Genomic DNA, 17,134 nt, shown 5'->3' with positions numbered 1-17,134 from the left:
AGTGACTAGAGTTCGCTAGAGTTACCGAGTTCTCCTTTAATTGTAATTATGGAATATGACCCCGGCGCGATAGTCTAGCTTTTTTTTAGTCCACAGAGAGCCTACAGGGACCCTGTCAAATAAGTTACACACCTACTTTGGTGAAAATCCAAAAACGTTACGGCAAAACGTTACAGCCAAAACAGCTGAAATTTTCTACGTTGAAAACAGCTTCCCACCTGTAACCTATTCGACACGGCCACTTTAGGCCGTCTGTGGACATTTCATTTCAAGGCTAATGATGTATAATTAATAGCTATAATGTACATCAGTGTGTTGTATTGTGTTTCCTGTGTGGTTTACAGTAGGTTCTAATAAAACCACTGGTATTATGAAATATGACCCATTAATGAATTGACCAAGAACAGCCCACATAGGTCCCGTCAAATAAATTACAGGTGGGCAAAATCCACTCAAAAACCCTAGGTCTGAGACAGCATCCCAACTGTCAGTTATTCTACAGGGACCCTGTAGGCTGTCCGTGGACAGTTCATTTAAAGGCTAATTATGCATAAATAATCGCTTCAACAGCTGTTCATGGTCATGTAGGCTGCTGATGGGACACATAGGCCGTTCGTGGTCACATAGGCGGTCAGGGGGATGAATAGGCTGTTCGTGGTCAGTGGGTGGGACCCCAGGCTGTCCCTTAGATCGGAGGTGGACGAATAAGCTGTTCATGGTCGCATAGGCGGTCAGGGGGACGAAAAGGCTGTTGAAAACATTTGTAAACGACTTGGACCCATTGTGCAAGCTGTCTCTTTAATACCGTGTGGTTTATATACATGTTGCTGCTGATTGGGCTGACATTTTTGACAGACCCACCAAACAAGAGAAAACTTATCTCAAACCCCGTTGCACACTGTTTCCAGGAAACATGTAGCAAAAAGTTGCACCGTTTTTTTTTTTTTTTTTTTTTTTTTTTTTTTATGTATTTGTGTCTATATATATATATATATATGGTGGTGGTTGCAGGAATGCAGACGAAGATAAAGAATAAAGTTCCAATACCACGTTTAATGAAGTAATACTCTGACAGGCAGGGCAACACACTAAATGTAATGTAGACCGAACAAAGAATGAATGTAAGGGATCAACTTATATAGCAAACACAAACTGGGATAATTAATAGAACACAGCTGAAACCAAGAACACAAATGAGTGGGAAAACTGAACAAAGGAACACATGATGAGAATGAAAATAAACTAGAAATCTAGAAAACAGAACATAATGGTGACGATACTGAGATGGGAGAAATCGCTCAAACCTCTTCAGATCGCATAATTTTGTGGAAAATGAATTGAAATGCTCAACTTTCTTTCTAAAGAAATATGATGTGCACATATGATATTTTATCAATATTTTTCTAAATGTGTAAGCCTTTGAACTTAAAAGCCTTAATTGAGTTGTTTTGTGTGTAACGCTTCTCATCCGACAGCACTCAAATCACAGACAGACACGGAGAACTGCGTTTCATGCGTTGTTTACTGTAACACAAGGAAAAACATATATCCTCTGGCGACAGTGGGCATTTACACATACATGCATCACCATCTTCAACATCGAATAACCTTCTCTGCTGTTGCTTAAAACACCCTACTGCGACGCAGCGCAAATTTGTCTTAATAGAACAGTTTTAACAGTCAAGAATCAAAAATAAAAGCATACCTGTAACACAAGGAAAAACATATATCCTCTAGCGACAGTGGGCATTTACACATACATGCATCTACAAAAGCAAACCAAAAATGAGAGATTCATTTGCGTTTGATTTGAAAAGATGGCATCAGCCATGCAACGCACATATTGAAAAAGTTACATGTAAACTTCACAAAGTTAGTCACATACAATCAACATCAATTTATATATTGTTGCATAACATCCACAAACTCTATTCTCAATATTATTCGTGAAATTAACTCATATTTAGTTACAAAAACACTCATTTCACCGGAGCACATTTTACCTACCACCATCTTCAACATCGGATAACCTTCTCTGCTGGGGGTAGGGGTGTGGTCTCACAAGTGAAAGGGCAAATGACCCACTAATTACTCATGTCGCCACAAGGGGTCACCAAACACTTATTAAATGAACAAAACTGTAATTTTGGTGAAAGACATAACATTTATAGAAACTTTTTTTTTTTTTTTACCCTGTTACATGTGCAATTTTTTATTGTAAAACACTGGTCAAATAGCGATGCTGGAATCTCAAGTCTTTAAGTAAAGACCAAACATTAGCTTCTGGTATGCACATTTTGTGATCTAGCTAGTTTTCAGTAAGCTGGTGAAATGGTGAGGTTTTGTGACATCATTCTATGAAGGTGTGTTAAGGGCGAGTTTTAGGGTAGCACTAAAGAACCACTGGACTGACCTTGGAAACGCAGCATGATTTTGGCCTCTACGCTTGAGGTCTGAGGAAATCGGCTAATGGGGACATTTTTGTCCTTAAAAACTTAATGCCGCGTTTCCACCGAAATTAACCGGAACAATTTGTCCCAGGAACTTTTTTACCAGGACTTTTTTCCCCCCAGACCTGTTGCTAGCCGCGTTTCCACCACGGTCTAAAGTACCGTGAAGATTAGGCAAATAGTCTGGTGACGTAGGACAGCGTACGACTTTACATTTCCCACTGGATTTCATCCTCTGAATTTAAGCTTAATAAAGCCTGAACCTCGTCGTCGGTCCATCTGTGGCATTTTTAAACTCCATTGTTGATTCGAATAGCAGACGACTGTTACTGCATGCACCGCACATAGACTGTAAAAAAAGATGGACGACGCCCCTTCGCTCTCTGCCATTGATGAGAACTGAAGCCGCCAGTGTCCCGATATGGCGCTGACATATTGGAACTTGAGTCTGCGCAGTAGCAATCTCGGGACCAGACCTGCGCAGTCGTGAGCAGGAAGTAAAGCCGCGAAATCAACGCTCCGCCCTCACTCTCTCAGGGAGAGTGGATTCTGCACACTTTTTTAAAAATGTATTGCAGTACGACAAGAGGCTTGTTAAAATAAAGTAAATACAATCTCCTCAGTCCTCCGAAGAAAAAAATGTCCGTTGGTGCTTCAGTGACTTCTTCGCTCAGATAACCTGTCAATCACAGCTGTCAATCATGACGTTACACCACCGCATCACGTAACTAACTAAAAACCAACTTATTTTTGAAACAGACACTTGAACTTACATCAGCGTGATAAAAACGACAGCAAATGAAAGAAACCACCTTTGGAATAAAGATATTTGAAGTGTAATTTAATTGTTTAGTTGGTCTCACGTGCCGTTGAATAACACGGGGAGGCGGGGCTTATGACCTATACTAGGACCAGTCACCGGGGGGCGATCGAGACGTTTTGGCTTCACTTTTCAGGGCTTGTGCGGCACGCTTGGACACCGCAACAGATGGTGGTTGAATAAAATATTTCAAAGGGGGAAATATTTACCCGGAACTTCATTTAGACCCTGGTTCCTGCGGTGTAAACACAACGAGTACCACCCCCAAAGTTCCTAGTTCCTGGGGAAAGTTCCTGCGGTGGAAACGCGCTATAAGTGTAACTATTTTGTGTACCTAGTGTAAAATAGATTTATGAAAGGAAATGAGGGTGAAATATTACAATTAAAAAAATAATACACACTTCTGCTTAAATTATGTAGCTGGGATTAACACAGGCAAAAAAGTGCTGTAGTTACACAGGGAAACCCCCGAGTAGAACATAAGAGGAAATCCACAATTGAGTCAACATCTAGAAATAAAGAAAAACAAATTAAAACACAATAAGTTTTCTTTAGATACTGTTTTGATATTATTAGCAAGATTCGTTGTTTGTTCTGGAAACACACCGAGAGAGAGAGAGAGACTGAAAGAGACCGAAAGAGAGACGATAGTAGACGTGAAAAGGATAGGATAATAGGAAATGTCATATATTACAAATTTATTGAAAATAAAGAAAATATATATTTGGTCTTATTTAGGGAATGGGAAAAGGGGATAGGAAAAAGCATGAAATATATGATTTACAAACCCTTATTTGTCCTTTACATTTGTACTGTTATTTATTAATTTCTTTATTTTAAGTTTATTTTGAATTGTTCATACAGTAAGCATCACACTCTTTAATTATCTGATGATGATCCTGAATGTAGTTCCTTTATATGTTTTGTTTCAATGGGAAAATAATTTTACCTAAATATTTGAATCTCACATTTATCATCAAAGTTCCATAAAAGTATAACTTTGTCATTTCTATTTGGTGAAAACAAATATGAATACTGTTCCTAGAAATCACTCAGTCGAGATCCAGGGTCAATTCTTTTTAAATGTGTGAGAGAAGGGTATAAAGGATACACTTGTTGTAGGTTTAGTCAGTTTATTTAGTTCATCCTCATTTTACCATCCCAATATCTTCTCTTTCATACAGACACAGATGTTAGATGTTTACCTGTACTCTTGTGTTTGACACATCAGTGAATGAGTCTTTTTTCTTTATTCTTTTAGAACCTACAACTGATCCTTGCTATGATTATAACACTCTTGATGAATATTGGAGAGACGTACGGCAAGGCCTATCTCAGTACTCTGGACATGATGACACTCTTGTTGAATGGAGTGGCTGGTATCGGCTGTATCTGAATGGAGAAAGTGCCCAGATGTCTGAGTGGTGTACGAGTTATGTGGGATGTGGTGGTGAAACTGGACTGTATCTCAACGGTTCTCATCCAACACTTGAGGATGGAGTGGTGACCCGTGAAGTCCTGGGAACTAATGCATGGCAGTCATGGTGGGGGTGGGGGGGGGGGTCCAGTGAGTGTGGCTTCTACAGTTCCACATCCATCCTAGTCAAAGCCTGTCCAGGAGATTATTACGTCTATGAATTTGTCAGACCCATCATATCAGCTCCAGGGCCTATGTACTGTGCAGGTACAATATTCAATCTTATCTTTAGAATTTTTTATGTCAGCATAAATTGTAAATGCTCTAACTATTAGATAATTGAACATCCAGTTTTGTGTTTTATAAAAATAAGCATGTTTTAACTCGTTATAATCAGTGGTGTGCAGTTCATTACCCATTCCCTGAAAACTGCAGTTGTCAAGCCCCTCCTGAAGAAGAAAAATCTGGATAAGACCATATTAAGCAACTATAGACCGATCTCAAATCTTCCTTTCATAGGCAAGATCATTGAAAAAGTTGTCTTCAATCAGCTGAACAAATTCTTAAGCTCGAATGGATACTTTGACAATTTTCAATCTAGTTTCCGACCGCACCACAGCACAGAGACAGCGCTCATAAAGATAATAAACGATATTCGCTTAAATACTGATTCAGGCAAATTATCAGTGCTGGTACTACTCGACCTCAGTGCTGCATTTGACACTGTCGATCATAACATACTTCTTGACAGGCTGGAAAACCAGATTGCTTACCACAGCTATGCAGACGACACACAGCTCTACTTAGCCCTATCGCCTAACGATTACAGCCCCATTGACTCCCTGTGCCAATGCATTGACGAAGTCAACCATAGGATGTGTCAAAACTTTCTTCAATTAAACAAAGACAAAACTGAAGTCATTGCGTTTGGACACAAAGATGAAGTTCTCAAGGTGAACGCATACCTTCACTCTAGGGGTCAAACAACCAAAAATCAAGTCAGGAATCTTGGTGTGACACTAGAGTCAGACCTTAGTTTCAGTAGTCATGTCAAAGCAATAACTAAATCAGCATACTATCATCTGAAAAATATTGCATGCAAGAATAAGATGCTTTGTTTCCAGACTAGACTTAGAGAAACTTGTGCATGCTTTCATCACCAGCAGGGTGGATTATTGTAATGGACTCCTCACTGGCCTTCCCAAAAAGACCATAAGACAGTTGCAGCTCATACAGAACGCTGCCGCCAGGATTCTGAGCAGAACCAGAAAATATGAACATATCACACCAGTCCTCAGGTCTTTACACTGGCTCCCAGTTAGATTTAGGATTGATTTTAAAGTATTATTACTGGTATATAAATCATTCAATGGCCTAGGACCTCAATACATTGCAGATATGCTCACTGAATATAAACCCAACAGATCACTCAGATCATTAGGATCACATCAACTAGAAATACCAGGGGTTCACTCTAAACATGGCGAGTCTGCTTTTAGCTATTATGCTGAACCAGCTTCCAGAGCAGATCAGATGTGCTCCTACAGTAATCACATTCAAATCCAGACTCAAAGCACATCTGTTTAGCTATGCATTTACTGAATGAGCACTGTGCCGCTGTTCGTCCGACTGTTTGTACTGTACTGTATTTTATTTTTCTAAACTGTTTTAATTATTATTATTTCTTTTTATTATTTTAATTTCTTCTATGTAAAGCACTTTGAATTGCCATTGTGTATGAAATGTGCTGTATAAATAAACTTGCACCTAGATCTCTTTGTTACACAATTCCTCAAAATATATTTTGTATTTTGTTCATTTTGTATTTTGCCATTTTTTCAATAATTAATATGCAAACTAAAAATGTATATGAAAACATTGTGATATTACTCCACAGTCCTCTTGTGCCTATCTGAAGTTAAGTTTTTTTCTCAGATTAAAACTTATTTGCACAGCTTTTGTCATATGTAGCCCCTCAGGTGTTGCTTTGCTGTCAGCCACTGTAGACTTGCCTCACTTTGAGCCTGACAGTACACCACTGGTTAGAATATAATTGCTCAAAATCATGTAATTAACCATCATAATTGGTCTTATGGTATACAACTCTTATGCTCTTTAGGATGTAATATATTTTAACAGTACTTTTGCAAACTTCTTGACAGTTGCTTTCCAAAGCATCAGCAGTGATCCCTGCTACAACTATGAGTCTCTGGATCGTCCCTGGAGAGCCAACAATGAAAGTGGAGATTTAATTTGTGATGAATATTTCTCCTGGAATGGCTGGTACCGGCTTTACTACTATGGAATGGACATCCGGATATCAGAGACCTGTGTTAGTTCATTCACCTGTAACACACACATCAATCTGTGGCTCAATGATCCTCACCCTCAGATAGAGGATGGAGTGGTGACCAGGGACGTCTGTAGTGGGACTTATTGGGGAGGCTGCTGTGAATACAAGTCAAACCCCATCAGAGTGAAAGCGTGTCCAGGCAATTACTATGTCTATGAACTTGTGAATCCAGTATGGTGGTGTTCAGGATACTGTACAGGTGCTGTGCTTTTCTCATTTAAGTATTTCAAAACTTTTAAAATGATTTCTCTCATGACATGAATTTCCTTCTTTTTAGATGTCAACACTATTTCACAGGCGGTTTCCACTATAAGTCCAGATATATTCACTGGATCCAGCATCACCTTGAGTAAGTTGTAAATAATATGAACGAATATATAGGCTAAGTGTTATTAAAAAGTATAATTGTTGTTTTCAATTAAAGATTTGCATTACAGTTTAAATGGAAATGTTTATGCATAAACATTTTCACTCTTACACAATCATTGTGTTTAAAATGGTTTATGAATCTCATGATTATTACAGTGTTTGACTGGTTCAGATTTGCACTTGTGAAGTCTCTCATTGAAATATAACTTGTTTGTGTTGGTCTCATCATCTCTCACTAACAGATTATGACCCGTGTAATAACTACAACATGCTCGACAACTACTGGAGAAGCACACTCAGTTACTGGTCTAGATATGGATATGATCATGATGACACTCGTGTAGAATGGGATGGCTGGTATCGACTCTTCATTAATGGCTTGAGTGCTCAGATGCCTGAGTGGTGTGTGACTTACATGTCATGTGGAGGTTTTAGTTCTCTGTGGCTTGGTGACTCTCATCCTCGGCTAGAAGATGGAGTTGTTACTCGTGAAGTTTACGGCTCCCGTAATGATCAGTGCAGTCGCTACAGATCCGACCCGATCCAAGTCAAAGCTTGTCCTGGAAATTATTATGTCTACAAATTTACCAGACCAACTCTTTCAATCCCAGCTCCTGTATATTGTGCAGGTATATTCATTCATCTTTATATCTGACATGCTTGTCATGAACTGTATTGATTTATATTTACAGCGGGGGAAATAAGTATTGAACACGTCATAATTTTTCTCAGTAAATATATTTCCAAAGGTGCTATTGACATGAAATTTTCACCAGATGTTGGTAACAACCCAAGTAAGCCATACATACAAAGAAACAAACAAAAATAAGTTCAGAAATTAAGTTATGTGTAATAATGGGAAATGACACAGGGAAAAAGTATTGAACACATGAAGAAAGGGAGGCGCAAAAAGGCATTGAAAGCCAAGACAACTGCTGAAAACTTACAGTAATTAAAAAGCAATCCAGCCCCCTGTCAGTGGAAATTAATAACAGCTGGTTCAGTCCCAAATGATGGCCTACAAAAAGGTTTCATTGCCAATGTGTCACACAAGACACATCTCATGATGGGTAAAAGCAAAGAGCTGTCTCAAGACCTTCACAACCTAATTGTTGCAAAACATAATGATGACATTGATTATAGGCGCCATTCTAAGCTTCTGAATGGTCCAGTGAGCACTTTTGGGGCCATAATACGGAAGTGGAAAGACAATAATTTCACCATAAATTTGCCTTGACCAGTGCTCCTCGCAAGATTTCTGATAGAGGAGTGAAAAGAATAATCAGAAGAGTTGTCCAATTATAAGTTTAATTTCTGATCTTATTTTTGTTTGTTTCTTTGTATGTATGGCTTACTTGGGTTGTTACCAACATCTGGTGAAAATTTCATGTCAATAGCACCTTTGGAAATATATTTACTGAGAAAAATGATGACGTGTTCAATACTTATTTCCCCTGCTGTATATTATTCATTTGCATATATTTAATCTGCAATATATAATGCGCTCTTTCTATTTTTTCCTTAAAAGTTCCTTTCTCCACCCCAAGTGTCGACCCCTGCTATGACTATACCAGTCTGGATGAGCCTTGGAGAGCCACAGACAACTCTTACTATAATAACCAATACTACTATAGTATGTGTGATTATAATGTGGAGTGGAATGGCTGGTACAGGATGTTCTACAATGGTGAAAATGCTCAGATGCCAGAATCATGTGTAAATCAAGGCATGTGTGGCACTTATTACCCACTGTGGCTCAACAGCTCTCACCCACAGCTGGAAGATGGAGTGGTCACCCGTCAGGTCTGTCTCTCCTCAGAGAGCGGCTGCTGTACTTACACATCCCACCCTATAAGAGTCAAAGCCTGTCCAGGAAATTACTATGTTTATGAGTTTGTCAAGCCAATATTTTGTGGAGCTTACTGTGTTGGTGAGCACTTACTCATGATCTTCAGCCATTTACTTTTCTGAATTCTGTTTGAATTGAAATGAAATGATTTTTGTTAATTCAAAATGTTCCTAATACCAGATTCCTCAAACCAGTCCATCTCATCAACAACAGAGACGATCCCATCCATAGAATCCATTACTCCACCAATCACAACCTCTGGTAAAGTATTGCTTCCTTCATAAACTCTCTTGAGCATCTTTTGGGACATGTATTTTTATTAAACATGATCTCTTGAAATATTCCTGTTAATCAATCACATTAAGTAAATTCATAGCAAAATTAATTTCTGCAGAAAATATTTACAATAATCACATCAGTAAAAAGCAATACAGCTCACAAATGATTATGCAATTCAAACTATATATAATTTAATGTAAACAGAATGCATTTTTAGATAAAGTGAAGTACTGAAACTTTGTTAATAGTGAAAACTAAACCACCAGTGTTTCTCAAACTCAGTTCAAAACCCCTGTTTGCATACCATTAGAAAGAGGGAAATTACTGCATGTACAGATATGGCATGTAACCACATATGGTTATATATATATATATATATATATATAACCGAAACACATAGTAAATTATATTGATGCAAAGAACATCAATATATATGAAGAGTTCAGATGCAAAAGCCTCTAAGTGCCATCTGAAATTTTCTTCTAGAATGATCATTTTTATCAAGCTCGTATATTTAAGTTCAGTAATTTCACTTAAATTACAATTAATAGGTTATTTTCATTGCCATTTAAGTGAAATTGCTGAACTTAAATGTACGAGCTTGATAAAAATGATCATTCTAGAAGAAAATTTCAGATGGCACTTAGAGGCTTTTGCATGTGAACTCTTCATATTATATATATATATATATATATATATATATATATATATATATATATATATATATATATGTATATATATATATATATATATATATATATATGTATATATATATATATATACCTAGGGCATCAGCAGGGGGTGGCAGGGAGTGATCCCTGCCATCGTTCCGCCGCCAGGAGATGTACTGGGGTTAAAGGAGCGAAACATCATGACTGGTGGTCCCCTGCTGATGACCCATTTTATGCCCAGAGAGGTTCTCAGAGGAGCACACCTGCACAAAAGGCACTGGTGGAGGTGTGTCAGGCAGCAATGCCCAGCAGGTCGACCATCAGCCTGTATTTCTATAAACTACCGGTCAAAAGTTTCAGATCGGTAAGATTTTTAATGTTTTTAAAAGAAGTATCTTCTGCTCACCAAGGCTGCATTTATTTGATTAAAAATACAAGCAAAAACAGTCATATTGTGAAATATTATTACAATGTAAATCAGCTGTTTTCTACGTAAATATATAGTTAAGTGTAATTTATTCCTGTGATCAAAGCTGAATGTTCAGCATCATTACTCCAGTCTTCAGTGTCACATGATCCTTCAGAAATCATTATTATATGATTTGATGCTCAAGAAACATTTATGATTATAATCAATTTTGAAAACAGTTCTTTACATATTAATTTTATGATGCTATGATGAATAGAAAGTTTAAAAGAACCGCATTTATCTGAAATAGAAAGCTTTTGTAACATTAAACATTACCGTTCAAAAGTTTGGGCTCAGTAAGAATTTTAATTTTATTTTTGGGGGAAAGAAATAAAATAAATCAAGTACTTTTATTCATCGAGGATGAGTTAAACTGATCATAAGCTACAGTAAAGACATTTATAATGTTAGAAAATATTCTATTTGAAATAAATGCTGTTCTTTTGAACTTTCTATTCATCAAAGAATTTTAATGCACTACACAACTGTTTTCAACATTGAAAATAATAATGAATGTTTTTTGAGCATAAAATCAGCATATTAGAATGATTTCTGAAGGATCACGTGACACTGAAGACTGGAGTAATGATGCTGAAAATTCAGTTTTCATCTGAGGAATACATTACATTTTAAAATATATGAAAATAGAAAAAAGTCATTTAAAATTGTCATAATATTTCACAATAATACTGTTAGTTTTTTATTTTTTTTTAATTAAATAAATGCCTTGGTGAGCAGAAGAGACTTCTTTTAAAAACATAAATTTTACCAATTCCAAACCATTTTCCAGAATGGCAACCTACCTGGAGTCTCCAGAAGTACAAAGGTGTCAGGATCTCAGAGATTTTGTTATGGTAAAGAACCATTTCAGCTTGTGATTCTTATTAAGTGTGTGTCATATTTCAGGATTCTTTAGCAAAGTCTCTGAGATCCTAATATCTTGTACTTTTGGAGACTCCAGGTTGCAGTTCTGGAGACTAAAGGTTTCCTGATAATAAGAATCAGAGTGTAATTTGAAATCCTTTCATACATTCATACAGTTTTAAAGTATATTGTTGTTCTTTGCCTTAATGTCACTTACTATGGTTTTTGGTGAGATTTTTGGACCCCCTGGCTATTTTAGACAGACCCCAGTTTGAGAAATGCGTGAAAAACATGTCAAGTGAAGTAATTAGCAAATAATACATGCAAGTGTAATAAGCCATGAAATTAAATCAAAAGCAGAGATCTAGGAACAATATATTTTTGCAGATTAGTTCAAAAACAAAACACAAAAAAACATTTGAAATGGAGGCAGTGTCAGTTCTAAAGTAAAGACGTTTTAAAGTTGAAAGGCAAAATTCTCCTTCTCAATCAAGAGTCTGTGCAGACCACCACCACGTGAGAATAATGTTTTTGCAAATAAGTGAAAAAGAGTGTTTTAAACACTGACTTCTTGAAGTCCATTTGCTTGTAATACTTGTGCTCAATTACAAAGGGACTCAGATTTGGCTGTTTTTATCTCATTTTGTCAGCTAGATAAAAGAAGTTGTTCTGAAAGCTCACGACAAATTGTCTTCAGCTTCAGCTTAAAATGCAAAGGAAACAGTGAGCTTAAGTAAAGAGAGTAAACTGTTTTATAACATAACCACTACAAAAAATACACATAAAAAAAAAAAACATAAATTTATTCATTTCGCAAAATATATATATTTTCTATTTCCATGACAACAGCTCCCCCTGTTGACCCCTGCTACAACTACAATATCCTGGATGATTCATGGAGAGCCACCAACAATCAACATTCCTCTCAAATAATGTGTGACGCTTGGGTCAGCTGGAACGGCTGGTACCGTCTCTTCATTCAGGGTCAGAGCGTTCAGATGCCAGACACATGTGTTGATGAGTATAGTTGTGGCACTTATGCTCCACTGTGGCTGAACGGAGGACATCCAACAGTTGAGGATGGAGTGGTCACTCGAGATGTCTGCGGTCACTGGAGCAATAACTGCTGCTATTTCCAATCCAATCCCATTAAAGTCAAAGCCTGTCCAGGAGATTATTATGTCTATGAGATTGTGAGCCCAACTACCTGCAGTTTGGCATACTGTGCAGGTAAATATTTTTACATGTGCACTTTGTTTATGTAAGAGATAATTGCTTTTTGTTTAATATTAATAATTTATTTTAGATTCAAGCTACATAAACACTACCACTACTACTGTCACGCCAGAGACAACCATAGATGAAACTACAACCATGGACACTACAACTGGTAATATAATATACAATGCTACACTCTGGAGGATTGATGTTTTGCATGAGCAAATCAGATCTATGTTGTGTTTGTGATGCATTTATATAAGTTTTCCACTTCCAGCGATTAGGAGTGTTGAGAAAAGTTACATGGCAGAGGAGGCTAGCCTCCCTTGATATATCGACCAATCATTGACGAGACGCAAATTACGTGATATTCGTTTACACTGCCACCGCTGATGTAACTATGGAGAGTAGAGATATTGAATATTTGATCACAGTCAAATTTGCTAAACTACTAAAACAACAGCTAAAAATTCAAAATGAAGGAAGACTTAAGTAGGATATAGGCTTTAGCAATCACCTTCACTAAACGGCTGAACATGCTCTTTCAACATGGACATTTAAAAGGACAGAAGGATGAATTTTTGCTTCAAGTGAGTAGACTTATATTTATATTGTCTTGATGTATGTGTTGTAGCCAATTTTAATGTGTTATATGTTTTTTGTTGGTGGTTAAGTTGCATGAGGGTGACGTTCTTCCACCTGCACACCAGGGGGCATAGGCAGGGCATCACAGTGCTATATGAGGAAGTTACAGGTGAATAGCGTCAGGGAATTAGGATCTGGGAAGCCACACAGTTTTTCAACCGTGCATGCGTGTGATGGATTTTGTCATGTCCAGCTCCTAACATCATGTTTAATGTTGCTTGCAAACTTACGAGCTCGAGTTACATCAGCAATGCAAGCAGCAGTGTTTGTAAGTCATTTTACTCTGCATAAAATAAAGTGAAAAAACGAGTTCCATGGCAGACCTGATTTCTTGCACCGTACGCGTTGGAGACGACTTCAAATTCCCTCAAGTGTTTTTTTTTTTTGTGGTACGATCGCCACTACATTAAGTTGAAAAACTACGCTTCAATGGACGGATCGCACGGATGTTGGAGGGCAGAAGCACAGCACTCCAGCTGATTTCAATGAGTGAACGCCGACAGGAGAAATTGGACACTGAGAAATGAAAGTGGGCTAAAGCAACGCTGGAGAATAACGGTAGGATTGTTTTGGAATTGTTATAAGCTGTGTGGAAGAGATAGGACTTCTCACAATCAGGATATAGGTAAATCCTGTTTCAATTTTAAAATAAAGACTTCGGCAGCTTGTCTAATCATTGGCATAATGAGTAACGTGGATTTGAATGCACCTGTCAATCAAAGTGAAACGGCGAATGAACTTGGTAAAAGACCAGTTAAACTCACGATTAAAGCTTTGGAAGAAAAAATATTATCACTTCAAAAGGAAAGGAACCTTAGGATAAAGAAACTTTATAAACTAAGAAAGGAAGTTGAGCAACTGATGCTTTCAAAAGAAAATGTGTCCGAGGTACAGATTCTATATGATACTTTTTTAAAGTTGAGTGTGGAAACAACAGAACTGCATGAATCATTGAAACCTTTGCTACCAAAAGAGGAAATGTCAAAACAAAATAAATGGTTTGAAATCGAAATGAACAGTAATACAGAAATAATTAAAAGAATTAAAGAGTGGTTGCTTGACATTAAGGAGCAATGCAAGGATGTTGATGATGATGGTGATTTTGATGATGATGATGAAGTTGACAGTGCTGCGCCACACATGACTGTGATCACTGATGAAATCGGTAAAGTGTACATCAGCTTCTTGCTCCAGCCACAGGTTTTTAAAGTCATCAACCTCCTCTGCATACCTAAAAGCAGAGGCTGAAAGGGCAGCTCTTCTTGCTAGGACAGCTTACAAGTGCCCAATTACATCACTTCTCAGATGCCAGCGAGGATGGTTATGGCACAGTATCGTATCTGAGAATGCAGAATGACAAGAAGAAAATTCATCTTGCCTTTATTCTTGGAAAAGCGAGAGTTGCTCCATTAAAGAAAGGATGGAACTAACTGCTGCCGTACTTGCAGTTCGAATTGATAGGATGTTGAAAACAGAATTGCAGCTAGAGTTGGAGAATTCAACCTTTTGGAGTGACAGCACAACTGTGTTAAAATACATCAGGAATGAAAAAAGGCGTTTTCACACCTTTGTGGCCAATAGGATCTCCACAATAAGAGAAACCACTGCTGTCTCACAGTGGAGGTACGTTGATACAAAGCAGAATCCGGCTGATGAGGCTTCACGTGGGGTGAAAATTGATTACCTGCTCACGAGCAGCAGCTGGATCCATGGCCCAGGTTTTCTTCTCAAGAATGAAAGGGAATGGCCTGTTAACATTGTGGATTCTGTCTCTATCAGCAGTGATGACCCAGAGGTCAAAGGAGAGGCTACAGTAAATGCTGTAGTCATTGAAGATGTCCTAAATGTAACAAACACTGTCAACACAGATACACAGAATGCAACAAATCAGTTGATGACTTATTTCTCTTCATGGAAAAGGCTAAAGATCTCAGTTGCTTGCTTTCTACAGGTGAGAAAGATGTTGTTGCTGTTGAGTCAGAAGAGAAGAGAAATACAAGCTTCTGTGTCCAGCAGTGGACTTGATAAAGTTCAACAAAAGAACAAAGTGGAAAAGGAGATGCAAAGATTCAGAACTACACTGACTGGTCAAACCATGTCCCCTGAAGATCTTGAAACTGCTGAAAGTGCCATCATTCAATACTGTCAACTAGATAAGTTCAAAGAAGAAATCACTGTTTTGAAAGAGGGAACATCTGGAGTGAAGAAAAGCAGCCATATTTACAAACTTGATCCAGTGTGAGAAAAGGGGCTCTTGAGAGTGGGTGGAAGGCTCAGTAAAGCAGCAATGCCTGAGTGCATGAAACATCCAGTCATTTTGGCTAAAGACCAACATATCTCCACTCTCATTCTTCGCCACATTCATGAGCAGTTAGGACATTGTGGAAGAAATCATCTGCTTTCTAGACTTCAAGTATTGGATCATCAGCGCAAATGCTGCTGCTAGAAAGATTATTTCATCCTGCGTCATTTGTAGACGTTTTAGAGGAAAGCTGGGTGAACAAAAGATGGCAGATTTGCCGAAAGACAGACTCCAACCTGACCTCCCACCATTCACAAGTGTGGGTGTCGACTACTTCGGGCCTTTTGAAGTGAGTAGAGGCAGCAGCTTTATAAAACGCTATGGTGTTATCTTCACCTGCATGGCCAGCAGGGCAGTGCATTTGGAAATAGCATATTCATTAGATACCAGTTCTTGCATCAATGCACTGCGCAGATTTATATCTAGAAGAGGCCAGGTATCGCACATTAGATCAGACAACGGAACTAATTTTGTTGGAACAGAACGTGAGCTGAGAGAGGCTCTGTCTGCTCTTAATCACCAAAAAATTCAAAAGGCATTACTTCAGTCAGGAGTGAAATGGAGCTTCAACACTCCTACTGCATCACATCATGGTGGAACATGGGAACGAATCATTCGCATGGTCAGACAGGTGCTGAACTCAGTCCTTCATCAGCAAAGTGTGGATGATGAAGGGTTACAAACTCTTCTATGTGAGGTGGAAGCCATATTAAATGACCGTCCCATCACCAAAGTGTCAAATGATCCTAACGATCTGGAACCCTTGACCCCTAATCACATCCTCCTGTTGAAAGGCAAACCTGCACTTCCACTTGGGCTTTTCGAGAAGAGTGATTTATACACAAAACGACGTTGGAGGCAAGTTCAGTTCTTATCGGATCTCTTCTGGCACAGATGGATCCGGGAGTACTTACCTCTGTTACAGGAACGACAACGGTGGTCTAAGGACAAGAGAAGCTTCATCATTGGAGACATAGTCATTGTGGCGGACTCCACTGCCCCTCGCGGATCCTGGTTATTAGGGAAGGTACTGCAGACCTTTCCTGACTCACGAGGACTTGTGCGGTCTGTTAAAGTCCAGACCAAATGCAACATTCTGGAGAGACCAGTCACAAAGATTTGTCTTCTGCAAGAAGCTGGATAAAGACTGATATATTAGACATATGTATGCTCACATGGACATTATAAACTGAAAGCACGTATGTGCATGATGGACATTTTTTTGGCTCCATTGTTTGTATGGTGTTAAATTGTTACATTATTATAGAGTAACAATTGGGGGCCGGTGTGTTGTAGCCAATTTTAATGTGTTATATGTTTTTTGTTGGTGGTTATGTTGCATGAGGGTGACGTTCTTCCACCTGCACACCAGGGGGCATAGGCAGGGCATCACAGTGCTATATGAGGAAGTTACAGGTGAATAGCGTC

At 38.3% G+C, this 17,134-nt stretch overlaps 1 protein-coding gene across 1 annotated transcript; it reads left to right on the top strand.

The window, feature by feature from the left end:
* Nucleotides 1-4,683: 4,683 nt before the first annotated feature.
* Nucleotides 4,684-15,431, top strand: LOC311306297 (uncharacterized protein; the record flags this gene model as incomplete). Its single annotated transcript, XM_084434620.1, has 8 exons — nt 4,684-4,954; nt 6,850-7,239; nt 7,318-7,389; nt 7,652-8,038; nt 8,938-9,339; nt 9,439-9,519; nt 12,391-12,771; nt 12,848-15,431. 8 exons carry the CDS (start codon nt 4,684-4,686, stop codon nt 13,006-13,008), a joined length of 2,145 nt encoding a protein of 714 aa, XP_084290746.1. The 3' UTR covers nt 13,009-15,431.
* Nucleotides 15,432-17,134: the final 1,703 nt, after the last annotated feature.

The sequence above is a fragment of the Rutilus rutilus genome (genome assembly GCF_951802725.1).
Source record: "Rutilus rutilus genome assembly, chromosome: 16".
In the NCBI taxonomy this organism is placed as follows: domain Eukaryota; kingdom Metazoa; phylum Chordata; class Actinopteri; order Cypriniformes; family Leuciscidae; genus Rutilus; species Rutilus rutilus.
This window is presented reverse-complemented; position numbering and strand designations above follow the sequence as displayed.